The 24,304-nt window shown below is 39.3% G+C and overlaps 1 protein-coding gene across 1 annotated transcript; it reads right to left on the reverse strand.

The window, feature by feature from the left end:
- Positions 1-996: 996 nt before the first annotated feature.
- smarca4a (SWI/SNF related, matrix associated, actin dependent regulator of chromatin, subfamily a, member 4a) lies at positions 997-24,304 on the reverse strand. The gene is made up of 34 exons (XM_056271919.1): positions 24,162-24,304; positions 22,051-22,337; positions 21,802-21,934; positions 20,637-21,086; positions 20,186-20,284; positions 19,769-20,021; positions 19,494-19,620; positions 17,335-17,508; positions 17,006-17,179; positions 16,678-16,854; positions 16,520-16,567; positions 16,038-16,168; positions 15,814-15,868; positions 15,100-15,209; positions 13,794-13,941; positions 13,519-13,682; positions 12,197-12,263; positions 11,924-12,034; positions 11,562-11,804; positions 11,342-11,455; positions 8,983-9,090; positions 8,804-8,890; positions 8,663-8,709; positions 8,398-8,564; positions 8,065-8,228; positions 6,808-7,035; positions 6,629-6,706; positions 6,314-6,532; positions 4,482-4,744; positions 4,098-4,203; positions 3,797-3,898; positions 3,266-3,398; positions 2,973-3,109; positions 997-1,621 (listed from the first exon to the last, which is right to left on the reverse strand). The coding sequence occupies exons 2-34, from the start codon at positions 22,270-22,272 to the stop codon at positions 1,589-1,591; spliced, it is 4,872 nt and encodes a 1,623-aa protein (XP_056127894.1). The 5' UTR covers positions 22,273-22,337; positions 24,162-24,304; the 3' UTR covers positions 997-1,588.

Consider the following 24,304-nt stretch of genomic DNA (forward strand, 5'->3'; position numbering starts at 1 on the left):
AACACAGTATTAGTATGGTGTTCCTAATAATCCTTTAGGTGAGTGTATGTGAATAAAAGCCTAAATTAAATTTGTTCATCATAAAGCGACCGAGTCACTTCAGAAAAATTGGACTTAACCGCTCAATTCATATGGATTAGTCTTACGAACTCTTTATGAACTTTTTGAAGCGTCAAAGTGGTCGTTGGGCAGTGGTCTATTGAGGGACAGAAAGCTCTCAGATTTAATCAAAAAAGATCTTCATTTGTGTTCAGATGAACAAAAGTTTTACGGTTTTGGAACGACATAAAAGGTAAGTAATTAATGACAAAATCTTCATTTTAGGGTGAACTCTCTTTAAGTTTCAAATATATTAGGTGGATTGAACACAATGAAATTAAGCTGTGACAAAATGTTAAAAAATCAGGTTACTTTAGCTCATTTTAATTAAACCGAAAAAGAGGTAAAAATCCTTTTTTGAGTTCATGCATATTGGTCTTTTAACTCAAGAAGAATAAGAAAAAGGAAAAACCACTTACAAATCAGTTAAAATAAGCTTGTTAGGAATTTCCAGTGCTCCAAAGTTAGGCAATGTTAGGATATTTACAAACATCACTAAACCAACAGTTCAGTGTTTGACTTTCTGGAGAAATGGCCTATGATCCTTCATGAATAAATGGACAACAAAAAAAACTACGGAAATCTACAGAAAAACTGTTGCGGACAGTGGGGTCAAAAAGTCATGTAGCAACAGTGCTAAATCAACATGAATCACGCAGTAAAGGACAAATTGAGCAAAGTCTTGTAAGCGATGGGTAGTCCAGCGATGGGTAGGTTTAGGGGCGAATTTAGCCACCTCGTAAAATATGTACAAATTGCTGTGAGATCAATTTGGAAAACCATTTTCGCCTATTATTTATTACACAATGGATTTATTACACAATCTCTACTCACAACTATATGCAGTTCACCAGTTTTGAAGTCTTGACTTGTGCAAAACAACTCTGAAGCATTGAGTATTTCTGAGACGCTTTTATTGTGCATTTTGGAAATCCAGTGACACTGACAGTACAGAATCCTACACCCTATTCTCCCCCATTTCTCCTGACAAGGAGGAAGTACCTTTATCCTGTTTGCAATCTTAATTTAAACAGAGACATCAAGAGAAAAATGGAAAGAACTAACTGGCTGCGTTTTCCACAAACAACATGAGTTCTGGGGTCTGGGGTGGGGGATGAAGGGGGTGACGTTCACGCGGCTAAAATCAAGAAGACATTGAAACATGATCCACTCTTACTGGTCCACTGAGTCAGTCTGTCAAATATCTGTCCATCTTATGTCACGTCCTTATGAAAAATCATAAAAACAAATATGGAAAGAAAAGACAAAAGTTCAATACGTAAACTGTCTTGCTATACATAAATTGATATCGTCTGCTTAAATATGCAAATGGAGGGGCATTCTTTTTTTCTGCATTTTATAGTGTCATTTTCTCATTTAATCAGTGTCCTCTCTCTAAAAAAGGGTAAAACTAGGCCCTTCAGGAGAGGGCATCTGTTGAATCTGTTGCAGAAGTGAGCGAGAGACATAAATTGGTCCTGAAGGAGGTTTACTCATCATCGCTGCCACTAATCGAATGCTCCTGCACAAAACAATTGAAAAACAATTAGCATAAGTGAACAACAAGAGGATAAATATCTTAATATCTGTACTTTTTAATATCTGTAAAGGGATAGTTCACTCATGCCTGAAACTCACATTAAAACCCACAGTCTCATATCATTCCCGATAGATACGCCTTTCATTTTTCAGATAAACAGGAAGATTTTTAGGAAAATAATAAACTTTTCACACTGTGCTTAACCTCAGGTTACCATCATTTTAAGCACAACTTTTTACCCTGGGTAAAGGAACGTTTCACACTTGTAATTTATGAAACCCTGCTCCAGAGTAATGTAAACAACACTTTTGCAGGCTTTTGCTCTCGATTCCTATGCTGCTGACACTGGTCTTAATCGTAGCACTCCGAGCTGGATTCGAATCAGTCATATTGGTGCCGTGACCTGGATGGTAGTGAGGTTTAAAGGGGTGAGTGTAACGGAGGCCCGCTAGTAAGAGCTGAGCGAGTAAACCTCACTACCCTGGCCTCAAGAGGTACACTAGCAACTGTGGCCTTTAGCAGGCGTGTAAGCGCTATTATGGTAGGACCATAATATGAGGATACGTAATGTGCCATTTAACATATCACGGCATTCATCCAGGGTAAACTTGATAGTAAAGTCGGCTATATATAATATGAGGATGTGAAATTCTAGTGCATTTATGTAAACCTATCACAGCGTTCATCCAATCAATAACACTAACACTGCAAATATCCAAATAAGAATGTTCCGTAGGAAACAGCAGTTTATGAACCCTAGGTAGATTATGATCAGTGTGAAACGTGAAGCAAGATAACCCATGCAGGATTCCGTTTACAACTTTGCATGGTCTTGCGGCTGTCAGAACAGAAACGAAAGCTGATGCTCTCCGTATGATTTTCTGTTTTCTCCGGTCGGGTTCATGAGCTTATTTTTGTCAATTAGATCGAAAGATGTAAAAAAAAAACTTACATTTAACTGCCCATAGACCCTCAGTGGTTGAAAGTGGACAGAAGAGACGGATTAAAACACCAGGTGTAAACTGGAATGCGTCTCCCTCGTCTACTTGTGATCCGATCAACCAAAATGAATCTTAATACCAGGTGTAAACAGGGCCATTGATCCACCGAGGCCGTATGGATTAAAATCACGATCGCAGTTTTAAAGTGTCAAACGATTCACTTGCATTATTTAGACTCACAGTCATGGATTATTTTCCTAAAAATCTTTGTTTGCTTTTATCTGAAGAAAGATACACATTGGGTGGGGATGGCATAAGGATGAGAAAAAGACAAGAGGTTTTTCACTGAATGAACTCTCTCTTTAAGTTCAATATTCATTATTCATAAGTACCTCTTCCTGGTCGTCCTCACTCTCATCGTCGCTAACGATAGGTTTAGGGCGCGAGCTGCGTCCAGTTCGGCGTCTTCCCTTCCCTCTCTCCACCTTGTCCTTTCGACTCAGCTTTATCTTCACCTTCACGGAACGAGCTAAAACGCATATACATGCATTATGTGTGTTAATCATGGACTCACTTCAATTAATTTTGAGTTGTACATGCATGATACTCTGCTTCGAAAATAGTTGAATTTCACAAAATTTTTAATTACAGTTACAGTGGCAGTATCATCATCATCGATACTTACATTCAGACTCCGATCCTTCATCTACCTCGTCCTCTTCCTCCTCACTCTCTTCTCCCTCGCTCTCTACTTCTTTCTCGATCTTCTGCCGCACACTGGTGAACACAGACTGCAGCACGATAGAGTCCTCGTAGATCTGAAATATAATATATCATATCTGAATCAGCTAAATTAAGTATGACTAACAAGCTACTAGGGCTATTTTCAACAAGTTTAAACAAACTGAAATGAAGAAAAAATTATATAGACATTTACAAAAAACAAATTTAAAAATTAAACAAAATTAATATAACTTTAAAATAAAAAAATGATATAAAAATAATAAAAACTACAATAGTATATTAATTATAATAAAACATCTTAGATATATTTAGCATAAAGTGAAGGGAGAAAGTGAACCTAATTGTCAAAGTCATGATGCAAAAACATCTTAATGGTCCTAAAAATAACTTTAAAGATGAAACAAAATGCCCTACAAACTACAAGCTGATCCATTAATGCAATTCATTTAACAACATGGATGATGAATATTACCAGTGATCCCTCCAGGTTGAAGGTCTGAGCGTTCTGGCAAAGCAGCATGACGTCTTTCTCCAGGTCGTTCAGACTGCGGTACTTGTGGCTCCTGATGCGCTCCTGTACACAACAGAACAGGATTCAACACTTGAATCTTTATTTACTAATATATTATTATGAATTACCTATTGAGATTTAGTTAATGTATTTCAATGGGTGTTTGTGAACCAGCCAAAGCATTTATAAGGACAAAACTAAATTTAAGTAAAAAAACAAAAACAAACTTTAAATGAATCAATTAAATGAATAGTTGACAAACCTTAATCTTCCTGAAGTCCACAGGTTTGCGAATGAGTTCGTAATATTCCGGCAGCTCTTTACGAGACGGCAGTTGAATAAACACCTCACTCAGTTGCCTACCATTGCTGTTGAGAAATACAGTGACAAAAAACGTATTACAAAATGTTATCTAAACGACATCAATTAAAGCATAAAATATCTCTATAAGCATGGAAACACTGCATGTATCTGGTCTGGAATCATTTTGGTAAGGCTGTTTGTCTAGACCTTGTATTATGTTAAAAACCAGGATATAATCGTTATAGATAATAATATAATTGGGATCAATATAATTCACACTCAAATTGACCCGCATGTTCATGATTCTAACTGAGACAGGAACATGATTATGACTGTGACTAACCCATCCTTGTATTTGATAACGGCATCCACAGTCTTCTTCATCTTCTTGGTGAGCGTGGCAGGGTTGGGAGAGAGTTTTTCGGCAGGAGGACGGCCGCGTTTCTTCTGCTTCTTACTGTCGTCGTCTTTATCTCTGCTCCGCCCACTGGAGCTGGGCGTGGCTGGGCCTGGAAGGTCGAGGTCACGGTCACGCTTCCTCTTGCGGGTCGTTTTCTTGTGGCGCACCTCCTCCTCAATCTCATCAAGGGTGCCTTCCTCGATGGCCTGAGAAGCAGTAAAATAGGTCAGTATTGTTTAAATAGTGTTTTATCGACTAAACGTGACGCAGGTATCAATTCTCCTCCCCCTTCACATCGGTCACAATCATTTTAATTGATACTTTACCTTTGCAGTTTTTATAAACCACACATCACACATATTTCAACAGGGTCTCTTGCTTTATTATTATTCATTACTAATTTCTTAAATAACTAAACTTCTACAACATAAGGGAATTTCCTTTGAGCGCTGCTGATGACGCTATGAAGTGACGCTCGAGTGATCAAGTATTCCAATGTATGTATATATATTAGTGCTGTCAAATGATTAAAATATTTAATCGCGATTAATCGCATTAATGTCATAGTTAACTCGCGATTAATCGCATTTAATCGCACATTTTTATCTATTCTAAATGTCTCTTGATTTCTTTTTGTCCCATTATTTTTTCTCATTTTAATGCTCTTATCAACATGGAAAAGTGGATCGGCTTGCTTTGTGCAAATGTTTTTTATTGAAAACAACATTGGCATATATTGTGTTCAATTTCACACTAAAACATTCTTACTTGGAACAAATAATCTCTCACACATTGTAACACTGTCCATCAATAAAAGGGTGAAAGAAATACTGACGAGGTCCTGATATTGACGAGGGGGCGGAGAATTCGCATCAGCTGTGTGTGTGTGTGTTTGGCCATCATCAAGTGGTATTCAGACTGGACGTGCTGCGATGATGATAGCTCAGTTCACAACGACAAAACACACAGATCACTTTGGTCTTGTCAATGGAACCATTTGGCAACTTTTTAAAAGTAAACGTTCCATTCAGAATCTTTTTGGCATCCATTTCGGCGTCTCGCGCTCGTCATCCACTCAAAACTGGACGTTTTGAACGTTCCTATAACATTCAGAAATAACGTTTTTATAACTTAATGGTAACGTTATGAAAACGTTCTTATAACCTAAAATTGTTAGCTGGGGAAGAGGAGAGATTCGCGATTGCACTGAACACGTTTTAAGCGCAGGCATATTCTCTGAGCGAGCCCAGAGAAAATTACAAGAGCAGCGTGTATCTGAGAGCGCGCGACTCGAGCAGAGAGATTCGTGCTCGGCACATTATATTCCACGCGCGAGCAGAGAGATTCGCGCGGCTCGCAAGCCCAAACAAGTGTGTGCGGCGTGCCTGTTGTTTTTCTTTCCGGTCTAGCTAGATCCGCTTGCGCTTTCAAAACGTCCATGCCACGTCCTGTTGCAAAAGCATGTGAAAAAAAACTACAAAGTTTGCTAGGCCAAAAAGGCCGTTAACCGCGCGATAAAAAAATTAACGCCGTTAAAATGGGTTTGCGTTAACGCCGTTAATAACGCGTTTAACTGACAGCCCTAATATATATATATATATATATATATATATATAAAAAAACTTTCATTCGATTCTTCCGTCCTCATTTTCTTTCCTTGCAGCCTTCCCTCGCGTCCTACAGGGGGTGGAGCTGAGACGCGAGGAAAGGAAACGAGGATGCACAAATAAGAATTGAGAAGCACCCAATGTGATGTGTTGTGATTCCTCACTCACCTTCAGCCACTGTTTCTCCGTGAGGGAGTCGCTGTAGTCCACCTCCTTCCTCTGACGGGAGCCGCGGCCGAACATCTTCTCCTCTTCTTCTTCGCAGGTGAGCCTCTCCACCTCCGCATCATCCTTCATGATCCAGGTGGGCAGCTCATCCTCCTCCATCAGACGGGGTTTGCGCTTCGGGTTACGAGCCTCTTCGCGACGCCGGTCCAGATCCATGCGCTGGTCGAAATAAAATCAGGAAGAATTGGAATAAAGTCGAACAAAACAGAGTGTCAAGTTGACAAAAGTTAAACGAAAACAAGTAGCACTCCTAACCATGAAGTGATCGAACTCTTCCTCGCTTCTAGCGATCATCTGATTAACGGTCTCGTCATCGGGAACTTCATCTTCCTCCTGAGATATGAGAGAAAACAAAGGAGAGTAAACGTCAGCTACAGAAAACGGAGCCTGTTGACAGGACACTGAAATGGTCCATGATAAATGAGTGTCTGTACCTCATCCTGCTCTTCGTGCTCCAGGATGGCCTGCAGGAAAGCCCTGCGCTCATGGCTGGAGGATTTCTGGTCGAACATACCGGCCTGGATGACCTTCTGGTCCACGTTCAGTTTGTATTTGGCAGCGGCCAGGATCTTCTCCTCCACGCTGTTCACGGTACACAGACGCAGCACACGCACCTCATTCTGCTGCCCGATACGATGGGCGCGATCCTGGGCTTGCAGATCCTATGAGGAAACAAAGAGAGGCGATCAGAGACATAAAATATTGCGGAATTCAGACTCATAAAAACAAGAAATATTATAGCAATACAGAGACTCCAAAGATTCTAGTGAACAACTTTGTAGATAAATGTATTGAATCTTTTACACAGATTCGACTAAAGCTTAAATGGGAACACTTAACAATAAGCAATGTAAAACATTTTAAGCATTTATTACAATATTATAATTGAGGGTGATGTTAACTCCATAAACTTATACATTTTTAACATTTCAAGTTGAAAAATTAACAATGTATTATGAATAAACACAAATTAACAAATGAACAATGTTCATAAATTAACATTCTCTTATACAATCTATTCTACAATGATTCTGCTATTCCAATAATTCTAAAGATTATATTGTACAATAATTCTAGACAGAAGATTCTATTCAACAATGAATCTATTCTAAAGATCCTTTACTACTGATTCTGAAGATTCTATTTTACAGTGATGCTATTCAAATGATTCTAAAGATTCTATTCCAAAATGTTATACTAAATATTAAATTCTGCAATGAATCCAATTATTTATTTATTTTACAAATTAATATTCAATTATACATTCTATTCTACAATGATTCTAGACTGAAGATTCTATTCAACAATGAATTATTCTAAAGATTCTTTACTACTGATTCCAAAGATTCTGTTCCACAATGATTTTATACTAAAGATTAGATTCTGCAAAGAAAAAAATGACAAATTAACATTCATACATTTTATTCTACAATGATTCTGAAGATTCAAATGATACAATTCCGTACAAAGTATTCGACAATGTATATATAAATCGACAATGAATCTATTCTAAAGATTTGTTACTAATGATTTCAAAGATTCTATCCCATACATTATGTTAGATCTAATACAACTATTCTGTCTTTAATAAAGTGAGTAGGAGTTGTGAACAATATCACTTTTGTCAGTGGACATTAAGAGCTTCCCCTCTTAATAAACACAACTAAATATTTCAAGGGACGGTATTGTACCTGGTGAGGGTTCCAGTCGCTGTCAAAGATGATAACAGTGTCAGCTGACTGCAGGTTCAACCCCAGACCTCCTGCTCTGGTGCTCAGCAGGAAGATGAAATAATTAAAGGAAGCATCATTAAAGTTCTTCAGCAACGTGCCACGATCCTCAGCCTTAGTGGTTCCTACAAGGACATAAGAAAGATGTCAGCATGATTAGACTGTCTGTAACTTGACTGATAATCTTTAATGAACTATTAAATCTAAGACCTTTAATTAAAAAAAAAAAAAAAAAAAGTCCGTTATTAAAAAAAATGTCTTCATTCTATGAGAACCTGGTCAAAGTCGACTCACCGTCCAGGCGCAGGTATTTGAAGTTGCGGTAGGCGAAGTAGTCCTCCATGATGGTCATGAGCGAGGTCATCTGACAGAAGAGCAGCACTTTGTGGTTGGTGGCGCGGAGCTTCGGCAGGATACGGTCTAGCAGCTCAAACTTACCAGAGGCACGGTACAAATCAAGTCTAAAGTGAGGTGATACAGGATATGGTCAAATCACAGGTAAAACCAACGAGAATGCAAAGTTATAAACTTTTCCATAACCGGGAAGTGCTCTACATACCCCTGAACAATGCCTCCAGTGAAGCCCAAGTGCTCAGAGAAAGATTCCTGCAAAACAGACAACAAAAATATGTCAAACAAGGTCCCACAAATCCAGAAGATAAACCTACAGGATGAAAAAGACCTCGAAACAAATGATCACCTCAATATGCTGGAACATGTACGGGTGGTTACAAATCTTCCTCAACTGCATAATAGTGTTCATCAGAGTCTTAGTGCCTCCTTTACCCTGTAACAGATGGATAGATGGATATTAGACTAATTCAGAAAGACACACTGAACGTTCCTCACACATTCTCGGCGTGAGTCCCTTCTGCTCACCTTCTTGTCTTTCTCAGAGCCGTCAGTGAGCAGCACTCCTTTAGCCTGCATGTGTCTGTACAGCACTCTCTGTAGAGCCGACATGTCGCACTTGATCACATATTCCACCTGAACGCAAGGAAACAGAGACAGACAAATTCACATTTCAACATGAAAAAGAAGCTTCTGTAGCAAACATGCCATTTAGTTATTTTCAGGGAATCGATTAATAGCCGGGCAAGTCTCTATGTGGCATTTCTTGTGTATTAAAATGTTTTTAATACAAATATTCACTACCTTTTAAAGGTTTTGGGTTAGTGTTTCTTTTTTGTAAAGAAATGTATACTTTTATTCAGCGGGGATGCATTAAATTGATCAAAAGTGAAAGTTTTTTTTTTAAACATTCTATTCAAAGAATCATGAAAGAAAATGTTTCTTTAGCATTAATCATCATATTAGAATGATTTCTGAATAGGGCTGTGAATCTTTGGGTAGGCAGCGAATCGATTCGATTCACGATTCATAGGTTTTCGATTCAAGAACGATTTTTGCAAATTCAGAAAGATTCGATTCAATGCGATTCACATAAAAATTCGATGCGATTCGATTAATTCGATTCGATTCTTAATTGTTTATATGCATTCATAGGATTATTTAAATGCTTCCCCCAATGGGTCTTAGTCAGGGTGTGAATTATACAGCTGCCTTCGGGGGTCAGAGAGTGGGAACAAAAAAAAAAAAAAAAAACCAACGACATTGTCTATTGTTAACGTTAGTTCATGTTAGTTTTTAATGAATCTATTATTATAAAAAATATTTCCAAAGCCTATAAATTAGCATTTGTAAAAATGTAAACCAGGATTTAAAAAGGCTTTAAAAGTATAGTTAGTTCATCATGCTAACTATTTTGTAGGAATGGATACACAACCTTAAAGTGTTCCTGGTACATTAAACATCCTCCATTGTGAGACTAAAAATACCATGAACTTTCCCAACTAAACCTTAACTAACGCTTCCTCATGGGATAACTACTCTTTGTTCTCTTTATCCGACTGAACATTTTCCTTGTGATTCTGAAAGAAAACGCTGTCTACTTGTGCTATAATAACGATTACGAATGCAACTTTAATGCGCATCTGATTGATGGATAAACCACGCGCTCTTATTTCAGTGTAATTAATGTTGTAGTTATTTCATCAGTTCAGTTTAACGACATTAAGTTACATTTCATTCATTCATGATTAATCGGAAGCGTGTGCATTTTAGACACCTATTATACGTTTTCTCTTTACATGTAATAAATGCGCACCCTTGAATAAGTGGGGTTTTTCTTTAACTGCTCAGGACGGGTATGACCCATTTCCGTAAAACTTCAGTATCTTATCTTAAAGAAAATAACGGTGACGTTTCCACGCAACGAACGCGTTGTTTCATAGCAGTGCCCGCGCAATGATATGGCAGCTTTATCAATGGCTTGCTTTCTCGATAGAGAGCTGTTATCTGCTCATGTGAACACCAATGGCTGTCCTGAGGAGAGCTCAAACATGGACTGCTCAAAAATCTGCAGATGAGAGCTATATGGGACCGAGCACGACGCGAGCGAAATCCAGTGAAAGATGGTAAGAGTGCAGCGAGTATGTGAGAGCTGTGAGGACGCGAAATGACGCCGCACAACGCCTCATTAATTCGCGCATGTAGTCATTTAATGTTTATATGTTTTAAAGCACTGAATCGATATAGAATCGCAAATTATTCGATTCTTAGCATTTTAAATCGAATATTGACCGAAATAAACGATTCACGATTCGAAATACATGTTTCAAGATCGATGCATATGCATCGTCAGGATTTGTAATCGATGCATCGAGAAAACGAATGAATCGCTACACCCCTATTTCTGAAGGATCATGTGACACTAAAGACTGGAGTAATGACGCTGAAAGTCAGCTTTGATCACAGGAATAAATTACATTCCAAAATAGAAAGTCATTTTATTTACTGTATTTTTGCAAATACAGCCTTGGTGAGCATGAAAAACTTTCAAAATCATTTTGAAAATAACTTTTAAACAGTAGTGTATTTAGATAAATATTGCAGTCTTTTACTATTTCATATTTTCATATTGGTGCATATAAACAAAAGAAATAGTTAAATATTCTGTTCATTTAGTAAAGAAAACGGTGTGGAAAATATGCCTGGTATATTGTAAATTTTTACGGTTTCTTGCATTAAACATGTTTAATATTACTTGAAACTTCCTTTGATAAAGGAGGGAGGAAAAGGAAAACAAAAAAAACATGGTATTTCAGGACAAACAAATTGAGTTTAAGAATGAAAAATTGATTTGTTATCTGAATAGTTTGCAAGCACAAAAACAAACCTTCTCCGGCAGTTGGGCCTCCACTTCCTTCTTGAGTCTCCTGAGCAGGAAGGGGCGGAGCACTTTGTGCAGACGACGGATGATCAGAATGGTCTCTTCTTCATTCAGGTCCACCTTTAAAACATTACATTGTACAACTACGTTTACAGAGCAATCCAGTCCAAATTTGCTAGTACACCTACTAAAACTTCTCATGCGTCTGGATTTGAAATCAGCTTACCTTCTCTCCAGTCATGGCGAACGGAGCGTTGAACCACTGCTCGAAGGTGCTGCAGCTCTTGAAGATGGTGGGCAGCAGGAAGTTGAGCAGCGCCCACAGCTCGGGCAGCTTGTTCTGCAGCGGCGTGCCGGTGAGCAGCACACGCCTGGGCGCCAGGTAGTGTGTGTTCAACACCTGAGTCAGTTTACAGTGGTGATTCTTCATACGGTGACCTTCGTCCACTATCATGTACTTCCAGCGGAGCTGAGAGAGACAGAGAGAATCATTACGAACTGAACAAGTAGCTCGCAGTCAAAATGCTTTGCAAACAAATTTAAATGGGTGACAATGAGAACTTGAAAATCGGCAGGTCTGGACTGTACCTTGGCCAGCACTTGCTTGTCTTTGATGATGTACTCGTAAGTGGTGACAAGCACGTTGAACTTGCCGCTGCGCAAAATGGGAAGGAACGCACGGCGAGCAGCAGGAGAGCCCTAAGACGAAAACAAGCAAAGAAAATGAGTTAATGATCCTGTAATATTCTCCATGGTTCTCCAGTTACAGTTTTATTTTGCATTCCTTTTTGGAAAACCAGTTAAATTTGCCAAAATAATTTGACATCATTTAAATACTACATACATGTATCAAATAACTACCTTGTAAGAAATTTTCACCACAGATGGAGCCCACTTATCAAACTCGTACACCCAGTTCGACAGAGTCCTATATGAGAAAACAAATAAATATTACTGTAATGATTTATGTCGAAATGTTCCCAAATATAATAGACCAATAATACAAAAATGGCAAAAAGAGGGTTTAAGTTTGTTCTTGCAAAGAGTATAAATACAGATGTAAACACCCCAAATTTTTCAGCCCAAAAGGATGATTCATACAAAAAGGTATTCAGAAAAGTAACTTTGTTTATTATTTCTTATTTTTATGCAGATGCACGGTCGCATTGACACCTGCAGCTGAACGGCTATACGCACTGTGCGTACCATGGGCGCTCCGACTGACCTGAGAAATGTTTTCCGTACGAATATTTCAGCAGTTATTATGCATGTCCCGTATTTCTGTCGACTGAACCAGCAATGCCAATCATTCGTGAATGAATCATTCTTTTAGTTCGATTCTTTCTTTTCCATGAATTGGCCAAACGCACTTGCATAACGGTATGAAACCATTCGGATTCGTTCGGATTCTGTAACTGAATCATCTAAAGTGGTTTCTCAGTCAGTACAGTAACAACAAACAGCGCTATTTTCGGTTGTTTCACTAGTTTGAACTACGCAGCACGGCCCAGTGGATAACGGAAGGCAAGCTTAAAGAAGTTGCGGTTACTCCCGGTCCCAGACACCATTATTAAACAGCGTTGCGACATCCAGTGAGAAATGTTTCAATTCAACACACCTCTCTGTTACAAACCACAAATTACTCAATGATTTCATCCGATTTAAAACTAGTTATTTATATTGCATTAGATGTATTCGGTGGGTAGAGGAATATATAATTCATTTTTCTTATGAAATGATGTCCTTGTGAAGGTGTGCGTATAGATTTTACCTGTGTTTAGGCATTTTTTTTATACAGTGGTAGTGAGTAGTGAGTGAGTATCCATGCATGGTTTTATCTGTGGTTATCAAGTCTCACTGTCAGAATATTTTCATTTAAGCCTCTAATAATTATACATTAATGAATTCTTACCAATAGCTATGAGCTTGTATAATTCATATATTCATAGGAAAATAGTTGTACACAGCTGTAAATTATCAAGTTTTTATTTATTATGGTCTTATATATCTGCATACTGTTGGGTACCAGATTTTCAAGTAAATACAATACTTTATTGAAACTTATGTTTCAATAAATAAGCTAAACACCCAAACCAACCCGCCTCAACTTTTTGATTTGATAATCCAGCCCTCGAATGAAGCTAATTGAATAGCCCTGGTGTAGAGTGTGAAAAGTGACTCACGAGAGGGGGACGATAATGAGGAAGGGTCCGTTGAGGCGTTTGTACTCCATGAGGTAGGTGATGAGTGCGATGGTCTGGATGGTTTTTCCCAAACCCATTTCATCAGCCAAGATGCCATTCAAGTTATTGTTATACAGAGACACCAGCCACTCTAGACCTTTGATCTGCAGACAGGACAGATGGAAGAACTTCAGTACATGCCATTTATCAAATCTCAGCAGTTCACTTCGGTCATTAAGGTGTATTTGCAGTTTGTTTGGGCTGTATGCGTGTACCTGGTACTGTTTGAGCTGCCCGTTGATTAGCAGGCTCGACTGTCTATCCACCCTCTCCGTGACGGCGTGAGCCACGGCGTAGTAAGACTGCAGGCCGCGAGCGAACGCTGCGCTGCCGTATTCATCGTCAACATCCTGCTTGGCATGCCTGCGAGAGAGAGGGATCTTATTTATATACACCATTATGACAATAGAATTACAAAAGAACACTATAAGCTCTTTTTTTCAATGGAAACACATTCAATGGTAACAATTCAGGATCTTTATAGGGAAGGTACATTTAGCTCTTTTGAACAGCTAAAACAAAACTATGCTCTTGTGTCTGCACATTTTTTCCGTTATTTGCAAGTTAGAGACTTTGTTAGAAAGCACATTCCAAACTTTGAAGTTTTGAATTTGAATCCCACTTTAGAGAGAATTGTTAATGTACACATAAGTGTTAATGTATGAGTGGTAGTGTGTCAAACTTTTACAAATTACTGAGAGAAAATGTGGACAATAACACAGAGAAAATAAAACATGGCGAAGGAGGAAATTGGTTTTAACATTCATAAAAACGTGGGATGAGTGCTTGAGAAACATACATACATGTTCTGTGAATGCTAGACACAATTTGATTCAGTTCAAGGTAGTTCATAGGATTCATTATTCATTATTAAATTTATCACACGATTTCTCCACTCTGTAATAAATGTAAAATGTCAGAAGGCACACTGTTTCATTATTTATGGTCATGTAGTAAAGCCTGAGCCTTGCACTAGACTTTTAGGAGCAGAGAATGCTTTTTGTAATAAATATCAGACACAGGCCATTTCGCTGTGTATGATGCTGGCAAAAAGACTTATTTTACAAATGTGGAAAGCAGATTCCGTCCCCACTTTTGAGATGTGGGCTAGGGAACTGGGAAATATGTTGCATATGTTGCTTGTAAGAATTTTCTTATTGGTTCCCAAATCTTAATGAAAATGGATAATTTGTCTTTTAATATAAATCTCAGTTCTTCCATGTGGACTGAGCACTTGAAGAAACCTTCTACAATCATTGCAATATTGTGGTGGGAGGGGTGTTCAATTTAAAAGCTGTAAGTACCTAGCTCAATGTAGCATGTACAATGGTACTGCTTAGAAAGTATTTAGTCATATTCATGTATAGTTACTGTTTTGGTGGCATTGTGCATGCGTGTTGTCTTCAAGAAAATGAAAATAAAGGGATGAAAAAAAAAAAGAATTACAAAAGGACCATGATGGGGTCAGACATGAACCCATTTGTATGAAGTAAAAAGTACAGCTTTAAACCAGTAACATACTCAATGATGTGCTGGACGTCCACCTCAGACACATCCTCACAGTCTGGATCTGGAATGATCTTCTTCTCCTCTGTTGGGGCCTGAGAGGGCTGATGCTCCTCGTCGTCATCCTTCAAGAAGAAAATACAATGGTGCGTTAATACAATAAAATATAAAGATATGTATTCAACTCTAATAAGTTAAACATAGATGCTGATATAACTAGACGCTTTTTGTAATCATTCATTTTACATATACGTCATATTTTTCAAATTTGATATATTTTGCAATTATAAATAATACTTATGAAATGTATACAAATGTAAAACTACTGGACAACCACATAAAATAATAGATTGTTTCAAATGTTGTAATTATATAATTAATTTGTGATCATACATCTAATTAAACTGAGTTTATGGAATGTATTGTGAATTGTTAAAATGGCTTTTAAATATCAGCCTTCTGTTTTGGACACCAGTATCAGAAGGTTAAAATGTGCATAAAGACAAGATTTGCTATCTGTATCAGGTCATGGCAGCAGTATCTCAGGGTAAAATAGCCATTAATCTTATTCTGATGATGGCCTACTTGCTGACAGCTCAAGGCTGTACACACACACACACAGACACACACGTTTTCTCTTCAAATGCGTTTAAAGCCCTTTCAGAAAGCACAGTGTGTTGTTCAAGAGATGCTGAACATCCAGATATGAGAGCTGAAGAACAGCCATACCTCATCCTCCTCTGAGCCACTATCTTCACTATCTGACCGCGGGGCAACCTCGTACCTACAGAAAATCAACAAAATAACATTCAAACAAACCTGCTGCTTTAATCAGATAAATATAAATACACTATATTAGGGACAAAATTGTTGCGATATGGTACTCCAACCCTTTTTATTAGCAGATACTCATATTTTGAAAGAATGAGATGCCCAAAGTGTGTCTCACTCACCCTGGATTCACCTCCAGCCAAGTGTCCAGCTGTCCAGCTTTAGGAGCGTCCATGCCGGTGAGAATCTTCCCACTGTCCACGTGAATCACCTTCACCGGTAAATCACTCATTTGACTGGTCTCATCCAAAGGCTACAATGGGAGACAAAAACATACATACATACATATATATATATATATATATATATACACACATCTCATCACTTTAAACTGATAAAAATTAAAGAATTGTCTGAATTTACAATATATAACAGTGATTCTCAACTGCAGTTGCACCATGTCCAAGAGAATCTGCAGATCTCTAATCTGCAATTAGATATGATATACCCAAGGTTGTTTAAATTAAACCTATACATTTTAAACAAAACTTTAAAAAAGAAAAAGGGGAAAAAGAATACTTATTCTGAATCAAATCGCCACAAGAGACACATTAGCCCAAATGATCAGCCAAGCTAATTGTGTCTGCCAATTTTAAGATCTCACCTCTCCATCTGGACCGAGAGCAGGAACACCCTCTGCGTTCTCTGGCTTCTGTGAGGAGAAAAGCAGACAGAAAGATCTCACACACTACTGGAAAAACAAGGACAACTCCATTTAGATTCCCATTACGGAACCCTTTCAATTGCATTAAATCCACCGACCTTCTTCTTCTTTTTCTTCTTCTTCTTCTTCATGTCTTTGAGGGCCTGGACAGCTTTGTGAGCTCTGACGAGCTCGGTGAGGTTGGCCACATACTCGTCCGTCTGCTGCAGCAAGTAAGCCAGACGTTTGTCTTTCTTCTGATCGATCAGCTTCCTGTAACCCTCTTCATCTTCAGCCTGGGAGAAACACACACAAAACATACTTTTCTTAAGACATTTGTTCAGAAAAAAAAAAACGCTTTCATTTTGTGTTTAAAGTTTAGTTGTTGTCAAGTCAAAAAACGTTTCTTATTTCAGGAGAATATGGGAAGTCTGTGCATCTCCTCACCATCAGCCTTCTCATTCTCTCCTTCTCGATACGCTCGTTCTCCTTCTTCTGCTCTCTCTCAGTGTTGGCATGGTACGTGGCGACGGCTTTGGTCACTTTCTGCATCTTTGCGGTGATGGAGCGATGGTATTCCTTGAAGTCTTTAGCATGCTGCAGGATGCTGTTGAGATATTCCTACAAATGCAATAAAAGAACAGGCGGTTCCGTCAAAAACAATGTCTTTTGTCATTTGTGAATCAGGTCACATTTAAAACATTACTTTGTACATATCTTTTGTAAAACAGTCTCATGACTGAACTCTAAAAGAACAAGCCAGAACGGTCCCGTACCTGATGTTTCTGTCGCCGCTTGCGTTCCTGCTCGATCTTCTGCTGTTTCTCCAGTTTCTCAGTGATGCGAGCTTCACGCAGGGACTGTCTCTTGCTGCGCTTGTAGGCCTTGCCGTTCAGTGCGGTCTCCAGGGCCGTATCGCGCCGCATGCACACTACGACTTCCTGCCGGAGCTGTGTTGGCATGGACAACATGGGTCAAAATCCACTCAAATCAGGCAGGACTTGGCTAAACTCAATTACAACCACCTTCCAGAGAATTATGCATTATAATTATTGAGATGTGAGAGATTTCTTGGGAAATCATGTTTAAATAATTTTTAGTTAGAATTTATATAATAGGGGCTTTCGCACCGGAGGAACCTTTTCATAGTTCCTAGAACTATTGCCGAAAGTACCCGGATGTCGGCGTGTTCGCATCGCAAAAACTAGGAATGCTTTTAGTTCTATGAACTCTTTTGGAGGAACTAATTTAGCTCCTACTTCAGAGTAGGGTCTAAACCAGCAGCACTATAGGAACTACCAGTGACGTTAGTGTACGCTGATTGGCTGAACGCACACGAAACATCAGCACCCGCCATTTAAAAAAAAGCCATGTAAACACAGATTATAGCCTTTATATATTTACTCCACAAACTAACTCTATGTATAGGGAAAACAGTGATAGATGGGCCTCTTATTCTTTACGATAAGGAGAAAGGGGGACCAAGCTAAACATGATTATGTATTTCTGCTCAGCTAGCAACACTGGACATCAACCGCACGGCATACGCTAATGCCTTTTCATATACTGTCTACTGTCTTTGTATAACAGTTCTATCTAATGACGTATTAGATAGATCATAAACTAATGAACACGGAGAATGCGAGCACTGTTTGTTTGCTCAGGCTCTGACGTTCTCAGCGCCGTCAAAATAAAAGTCACAACAACGAGCGCAGCTTACGTCACTTCAAAGTTCCTACTGGCGGTGCGAATGCAACAGAAAAACGTTCCTATGGGAACTGTTAGTTCTCGGGCAACCACCCTGGTGGCTAGTTCCTAGAACTATCCGGTGCAAAAGCCCCTAATTATCTTATCTTGTAAAATATGCGCTCCCTTAATACAGAGAATGCATGAAATTGAAAAGCCCCTTCATACGTGTTTTAATACCCTGCATACCCTACGAAAGCATTTAATACCCTACATATTGATAGAGGCTCCTTGATGCCTGCAAATTATATGCAATATAATAACCCGACTATATAATTGCGAGAGAACACAAAAGCATTCAAATGTATTTTTTCATCCAATCTGTAGAATGCGTTAGTCATTAGAGTTCTCAACGGGTTGGGTCGGCCCGACAAACCCGACGGGACCCGCGGGTTCGGGTCAAAAATATAAGCAAATGACTCGGGTCGGACCTCGGGCTTAATCTTTTCCGCTCAGTAAAAAACAACAAAAAAAAACATTTATTAATCATCGCTGCTGTTCACCGTAAATAAAGTCTGGCTGCTGCGTGCAACGTGCATCATGTATCAACAGCAGTGTGTATCCCAAACTGGCTCAGTTGGCACGGCAGGTGCTCTGTGTGCCGGCCAGCAGCAGCAGCAGCAGCGAGAGGGTATTCAGTGTGGCTGGCCGTACCATTGAAGAGAGGAGAGCACACCTCAGTCCATCCACTGTGCACGCACTACTGTTCCTCCACGATGCCTTATAAGCATACGATTATGTTTGTAGGCTAGGCCTTTTGTTTCAAAACTCTTCAAAAATTGTGTGGTGTGAAAGGTAGCCCGCCTGCTTTTTTTTTCTTTTTATTTAATATTGTATGAACATTATTTAAGGCATATTTATATAGCCTATTTATAAATTTAAAGTGTATCGTTTCAGTTGTTTGTATTGTTAAAAGGCGTGGACATTAAAGGTTGATTTGAATTCCCGTCCGCTGGTCATGATAGTACGTGTATGAGAAAAAAAAGAATCGGCGTCGGGCCGGGTTCGGGCAGATAATTCATGTTGATGTGTCGGGTTACATCGGGTCCGGGCTTTAAAAGCCACGGGTCGGGTCGGGTTGTAATTTTCAGGCCCGTTGAGAACTCTATTAGTCATTATCCGTGCCTTTCCAAATAAGGTATTTATTTGGCTTTGGGCACATCCCTAAATAATATAATGCAAGTCATACCTGTCTCTGAAAGTTCAGGAGCCTAAGTGCCTTGAGCTCAATGTTGGCTTTGGTCCTCAAGTCTCCAGCCAGAGAGCCTGGAAGGTTCTCCAGGTCCTGAATACGATGAGCAATACGAGCTTGCAACCTGACCGATGGAAACAACATCATCAAATGTTGGTGAAACCAGTTAACAAGGTGGTGTTCCCAGAATTGAATTTAATAAGTGCGTTTTACTCTAAAACATCAATATTTGCCATTTCTTGGCTAAACACATCAGGATAACCTCATCTCACCTGTACTCTCTCTCCTGGAGGATCTCCACTGGGTCAAGACCCCGAGGTTTCTGGATGGGTGTGATGCGGTTCTGCTTCTGATGCAGGACCATGGGCGGCTGGGCCGGTTGTCCCGGAGACTGGGTCTGAGGGGGCATGACGGGAGAGGCAGCGGGAGGAACTGAAGGTGGCGCTGGAGAAGGGCGGCCCGTGGGCTGAGGAGGTATTAGCTTCTGTGGGGCACTTGCAGGGGCGGCAGCGTTCACCATGGGCCCTGGGATTACAAATGCATCGTAAATATGAGATTAAGAAATTACTTTCTCAGACATTCATTTAATACAACCCTGATAGCTGTTGAAGTTTCCTGGATACAATACAAAGTCTAAATTTAAATTGTTTATTGGTAGTGATTGTGGACAATTTTCACAATTTACTGACCTTCAGGCCAAGATTTAGGTGGTCCATTGGTGGGTTGTCCCTGCAGGCCTGGAGGAACACCAGAGGGTCCTGGAGGAGGCATGTTTGGACCGACCATTCCTGAAACATCCAAACAATTGTAATGGAATAAGATTTAAATATATATTAATTGTAAGAATCTGCCAAAATCTGTCAAGAACATTTTAAGACCAAAGAAAACGTTTTTATGTTTTACTTTGCAATTAGACCGTTTAGAAGATTTTTTTTGCATTTTGAAAGACTGAAAGCTTATTTAAAAAGAATAAAATATTAAAATACTTCAAGTATTTGTAAATAACAGAATCTTAAAGGTACGGTAGGTAATGTTTTTCAGTGTTTTTTTGCTTTAATTTCACGCTGTAGGCTGACCATAGGTGGTTATTTCAGAACTTTTTGGAGAGCTATGAATTTTTTTTATAAAATGTCACCTTACCAGGAGGTCGATTGTAATTGGGTCCCCCAGGAACAGGGCCACCTGGTCCAAGAGGTCCTGCTCCTTGTCCTGAAGCAGGGGGCATGTTGGGCATCCCCTGCTGCATGCCTGGCATGGGCCGCTTTCCCTGTACCGCCATCTGCAGGTGGTCAGGTAGAGGCTGCCCACGCGCCAGCATCTTATAGGCCATGATCTGTGCCCGCAGCTGGTGAAGCTGGTTTTGGTTGAAAGGAGTGGGTCCGCCGGGTCCACCAGGCCCACCTGCATTTGGAGGTCCTCCGCTGGGTCCCGAACCTGCAACACCACCTGCACCTACGCTCCGGTTCTGCGGGTCACCGCCCTCCATGGGGACAGCACCAGGACCAGAAGGCATCATGGGGCCAGATGGAGGGCCGTTAGAAGGTACCGGGCTGGGGGCATGATCAGAACCGCCCAGAGGAGAGGGATAACCTGGAAGAAATTAGAGAAAATGTCATTGTTTTTTTTACTGCTAGATTTCCCCCAAAAAATATTAGCCCTCACACAATTACCTGCTGACTCTGAGTCATGGATGTTTTTCAATACATTGCTAATGTAATTGGGAATGCATTCTGAATTGCATTATAGTACATAAATCATGTCTGTTACACACAGGTTACGCACCAGTTTAATACTTGGGGATGGGGTAAAAGTATGATCAATTACAACAGTGATGTTTGCTTTAAGGCAAATACAAAGATATTAGATTATATTAGTAGATTATAACAAAGTTATACAAAATATAAATGCAAACTTTAAATAAAAATAAAAAGTCATTTTCTGGACAAAAATGTCAAGCCATTAGTTGTAATGCAGTTGTAAAATGCAAATGCATTGTAAAATTTATGCATGTGGACAACAATTACAGAGCTGCAGAAAACACAAAACACTCATGTCTGTTGCTTGCTTATAATATTGGTTTCTTCTTCTGTCATGACGTTGTGGTTTCCAACAACTGTCTGTCTTTCTGTTTCAGAGCACACCATCTGTTTGCCATATAACAGAGCGCACCAAACATCTACATATCCTACATTTCACACATGTGCATGTGTATATTACATAATAAATCATAAATAGAATGAGTTAAAAAGATTAATAGAATGACAGATAGATAAAAAGAACAACAGACAGAACAATAGATAGATACCTTGAGAGTGTTGGTCCATGGGACTGGGTGGGGGTCCCATGCCACTGTGCCCACCCTGTCTCATGCCCATACCCTTCATTTGAGCATAGCGCTGATCTTCGGGAATGCCTTTCTCGTGCATGCCTTCCATTGGCTTCAAATAAAAAAATAAATAAAGATTGACTCCATGATATGGACCAAACAGCATAAATGAAACATGGAACAAAACTACAAATTAATCAGATACATATTGATAAAACCTGTCAGTACCTTGTGCATCTGGTGCATGTTGTCCTGGGGGTAACCTGAGGGGCCCTGTGGAGGTAGTGGGTGTCCTGAGGTGGGTGGCCCAGGGCTAGGGCCCATCATGCCATGGGCAGAGCCAGGTGAGGGTCCAGGACTAGGCCCTAACATGCCCCCTGGAGATGGCCCAGGGCCCGGGGAAGGGCCCGGCCGAGGGGTCCCACCCATAGGTGGGTCAGGGGTGGACATCTCTCAGCAGAGCCGGAAGTAGTAAGAGGTGGAAAAACAGTGTTCTGTATCTGTTTTCAGAAGGCCTGGGAAAGAAAATAAGATGAATTCCAGCAGCTCGATAAACAACAACAACAACACATTAAACATGCCAAAACTAGCTTAAAAACAGCATATGTATAATATATACTGTATAAAACAATTTTTGCTAATGATAATGATGGGAATGAAAGGAGAAATAAAAATATTTCCACAAGCTCATACTCATGTACATAGCAACGAACCACCAATTAATAAAACGCTCATTTTCTGTACAACTGTAAAAAAAACTTTACACTGTATACATCACATGCACTTCAGATTAATCCAGTTATGGCTACAAAAGGACGGCCCTTGAAATAAGACAAGAAAATGGGTTAATTAATCTGTGCCTTCATGTATGTCAAGAGTCTTAAAAAGACTATTATATCTTACAACAAATCAGACCTGACCATAAACTACAGCTTACAACAGTATAAAATGAGATAAATTATATAAATAAATATAAAATTACACAGATGTGTTTTTTTTTAGCAGTGAAACTGAAAACTTAATAATTTGTACCAAAAAAAAAAAAACCTCAATATTAATATTACAATTTCATTATTGATGTGAACGCTTACATTCAGACAACAGTCAGCTTGTAATGCCATGCTGAAAATGTATAATTTTAATAACTGGCAATAACAACGGAACATTGCAATAGTGTTTTGTAGCAAAGAAACAGTATAGCACTGACACAAATAAACCCACCCTGAGAAATATTTACTGGATCCAAAATTGACAACAAGCCCCGGCGTGAACTATATAATAAAATAAAGTACGTCTTATACCTGTTCTCATAATAGGATTTTATTTATGAAACAGCTGAAAATACATTCTGTGAGGTCTAAATAATGCAAAACAATTAAATTTAATGAGGAAATTAATTACTATCTAAATGCATATGCCGGTTAACAAGCTTTCAGCGAGTTTATGTATAAAAAATAACCAAATATTCACAAACACGAACACAAAACAAATATATCTAAAACAGTTTTAATAAACAGTGATAAAAGAATAAACGTCAAATTTCCCCCCAAAGGCTAACAAGAATTAGCAGCCTGCTAACACTGAATAGCTAAACATTAGCCAACAATATCCCATTAACTTCAATAATATTTGTTTTCAACATCATAATAAATCACGATATAATGCTATAACACGATATTTCACAAATGTACCGGAAACTGTGGTAAAGCGATAACTATTTTAGTTCTTTTTTAGGACGTGAACCAACTAACGTTATGGAAAACAAGAGGAAGGTTAGAGCTCCATTAAAACGAAAGACATAAAACAAAACGACTTTTAACTGGTTAAAACATTTCCGATTTCTTTTCACAAGACGGTGTGTGTTGGAGCAGAGTTTAAACGTTATATATAGTATTTAAAATGGTGTGAAAATAATAAACAAGAGCGAAAAGGAAAGACAAAGAAGGGCAAAAGGCCGGTTTGTGTGTATGTGTGATTACAGTCGGCCATGCTGTGCTTCTCCTTGTCTGTGTGCTTTAAAAAAAAAAGAAGAAATAATTTGAGATATCCAACTCGAGCACAGAGATAAATACTGCGAGCATCTTTTTAAAGATGATTGATCCAACCCGCCTTCCGTACGCTTGACCCCGGTACCCCGCTCGAGTTACATTCCCAAAACTTATTCATTCATTCTGCCGCTGCTCTGGCACTGTAATGTCGGACTGATCGGAGCACAAGCAAACCGGCGATAAAAAGAACTTGCTCGCGTTCTATCGCTGTTCCAAAATGTATCAATTTAAAAGTCCGCCATGACGTCATGTGTTCTACAAACATTGTGCCGTGTTTAGAGCGTGACTTACAGTGTAGATTCGCGCCGGTCTCTTCCCCGTACTCTTCGGCAAATCTAGAAACAAAGGGCAGCTCAGCTAGTTCCTTTTTCCTTCTCACTTCCCCCTCCCATCTGGTCTGATTGCATCTCTAGAGCGGCCTGTGAATGCATCAG

Source organism: Rhinichthys klamathensis, unplaced genomic scaffold (genome assembly GCF_029890125.1).
Source record: "Rhinichthys klamathensis goyatoka isolate OS25496 unplaced genomic scaffold, OSU_Roscu_1.1 h1tg000015l_1, whole genome shotgun sequence".
Lineage (NCBI taxonomy): Eukaryota > Metazoa > Chordata > Actinopteri > Cypriniformes > Leuciscidae > Rhinichthys > Rhinichthys klamathensis.

Coding starts and splice junctions, on each gene's coding strand:
- smarca4a (XM_056271919.1), bottom strand. CDS start 22,272: ATGTCCACCCCTGACCCACCTATGGGTGGGACCCCTCGGCCGGGCCCT. Junction 4,745..6,313: donor CGGAGAAACAGTGGCTGAAG/GTGAGTGAGGAA, acceptor ACTGCTTCTCAG/GCCATCGAGGAAGGCACCCT. Junction 1,622..2,972: donor GTGAGGACGACCAGGAAGAG/GTACTTATGAAT, acceptor TGTTTTGTGCAG/GAGCATTCGATTAGTGGCAG.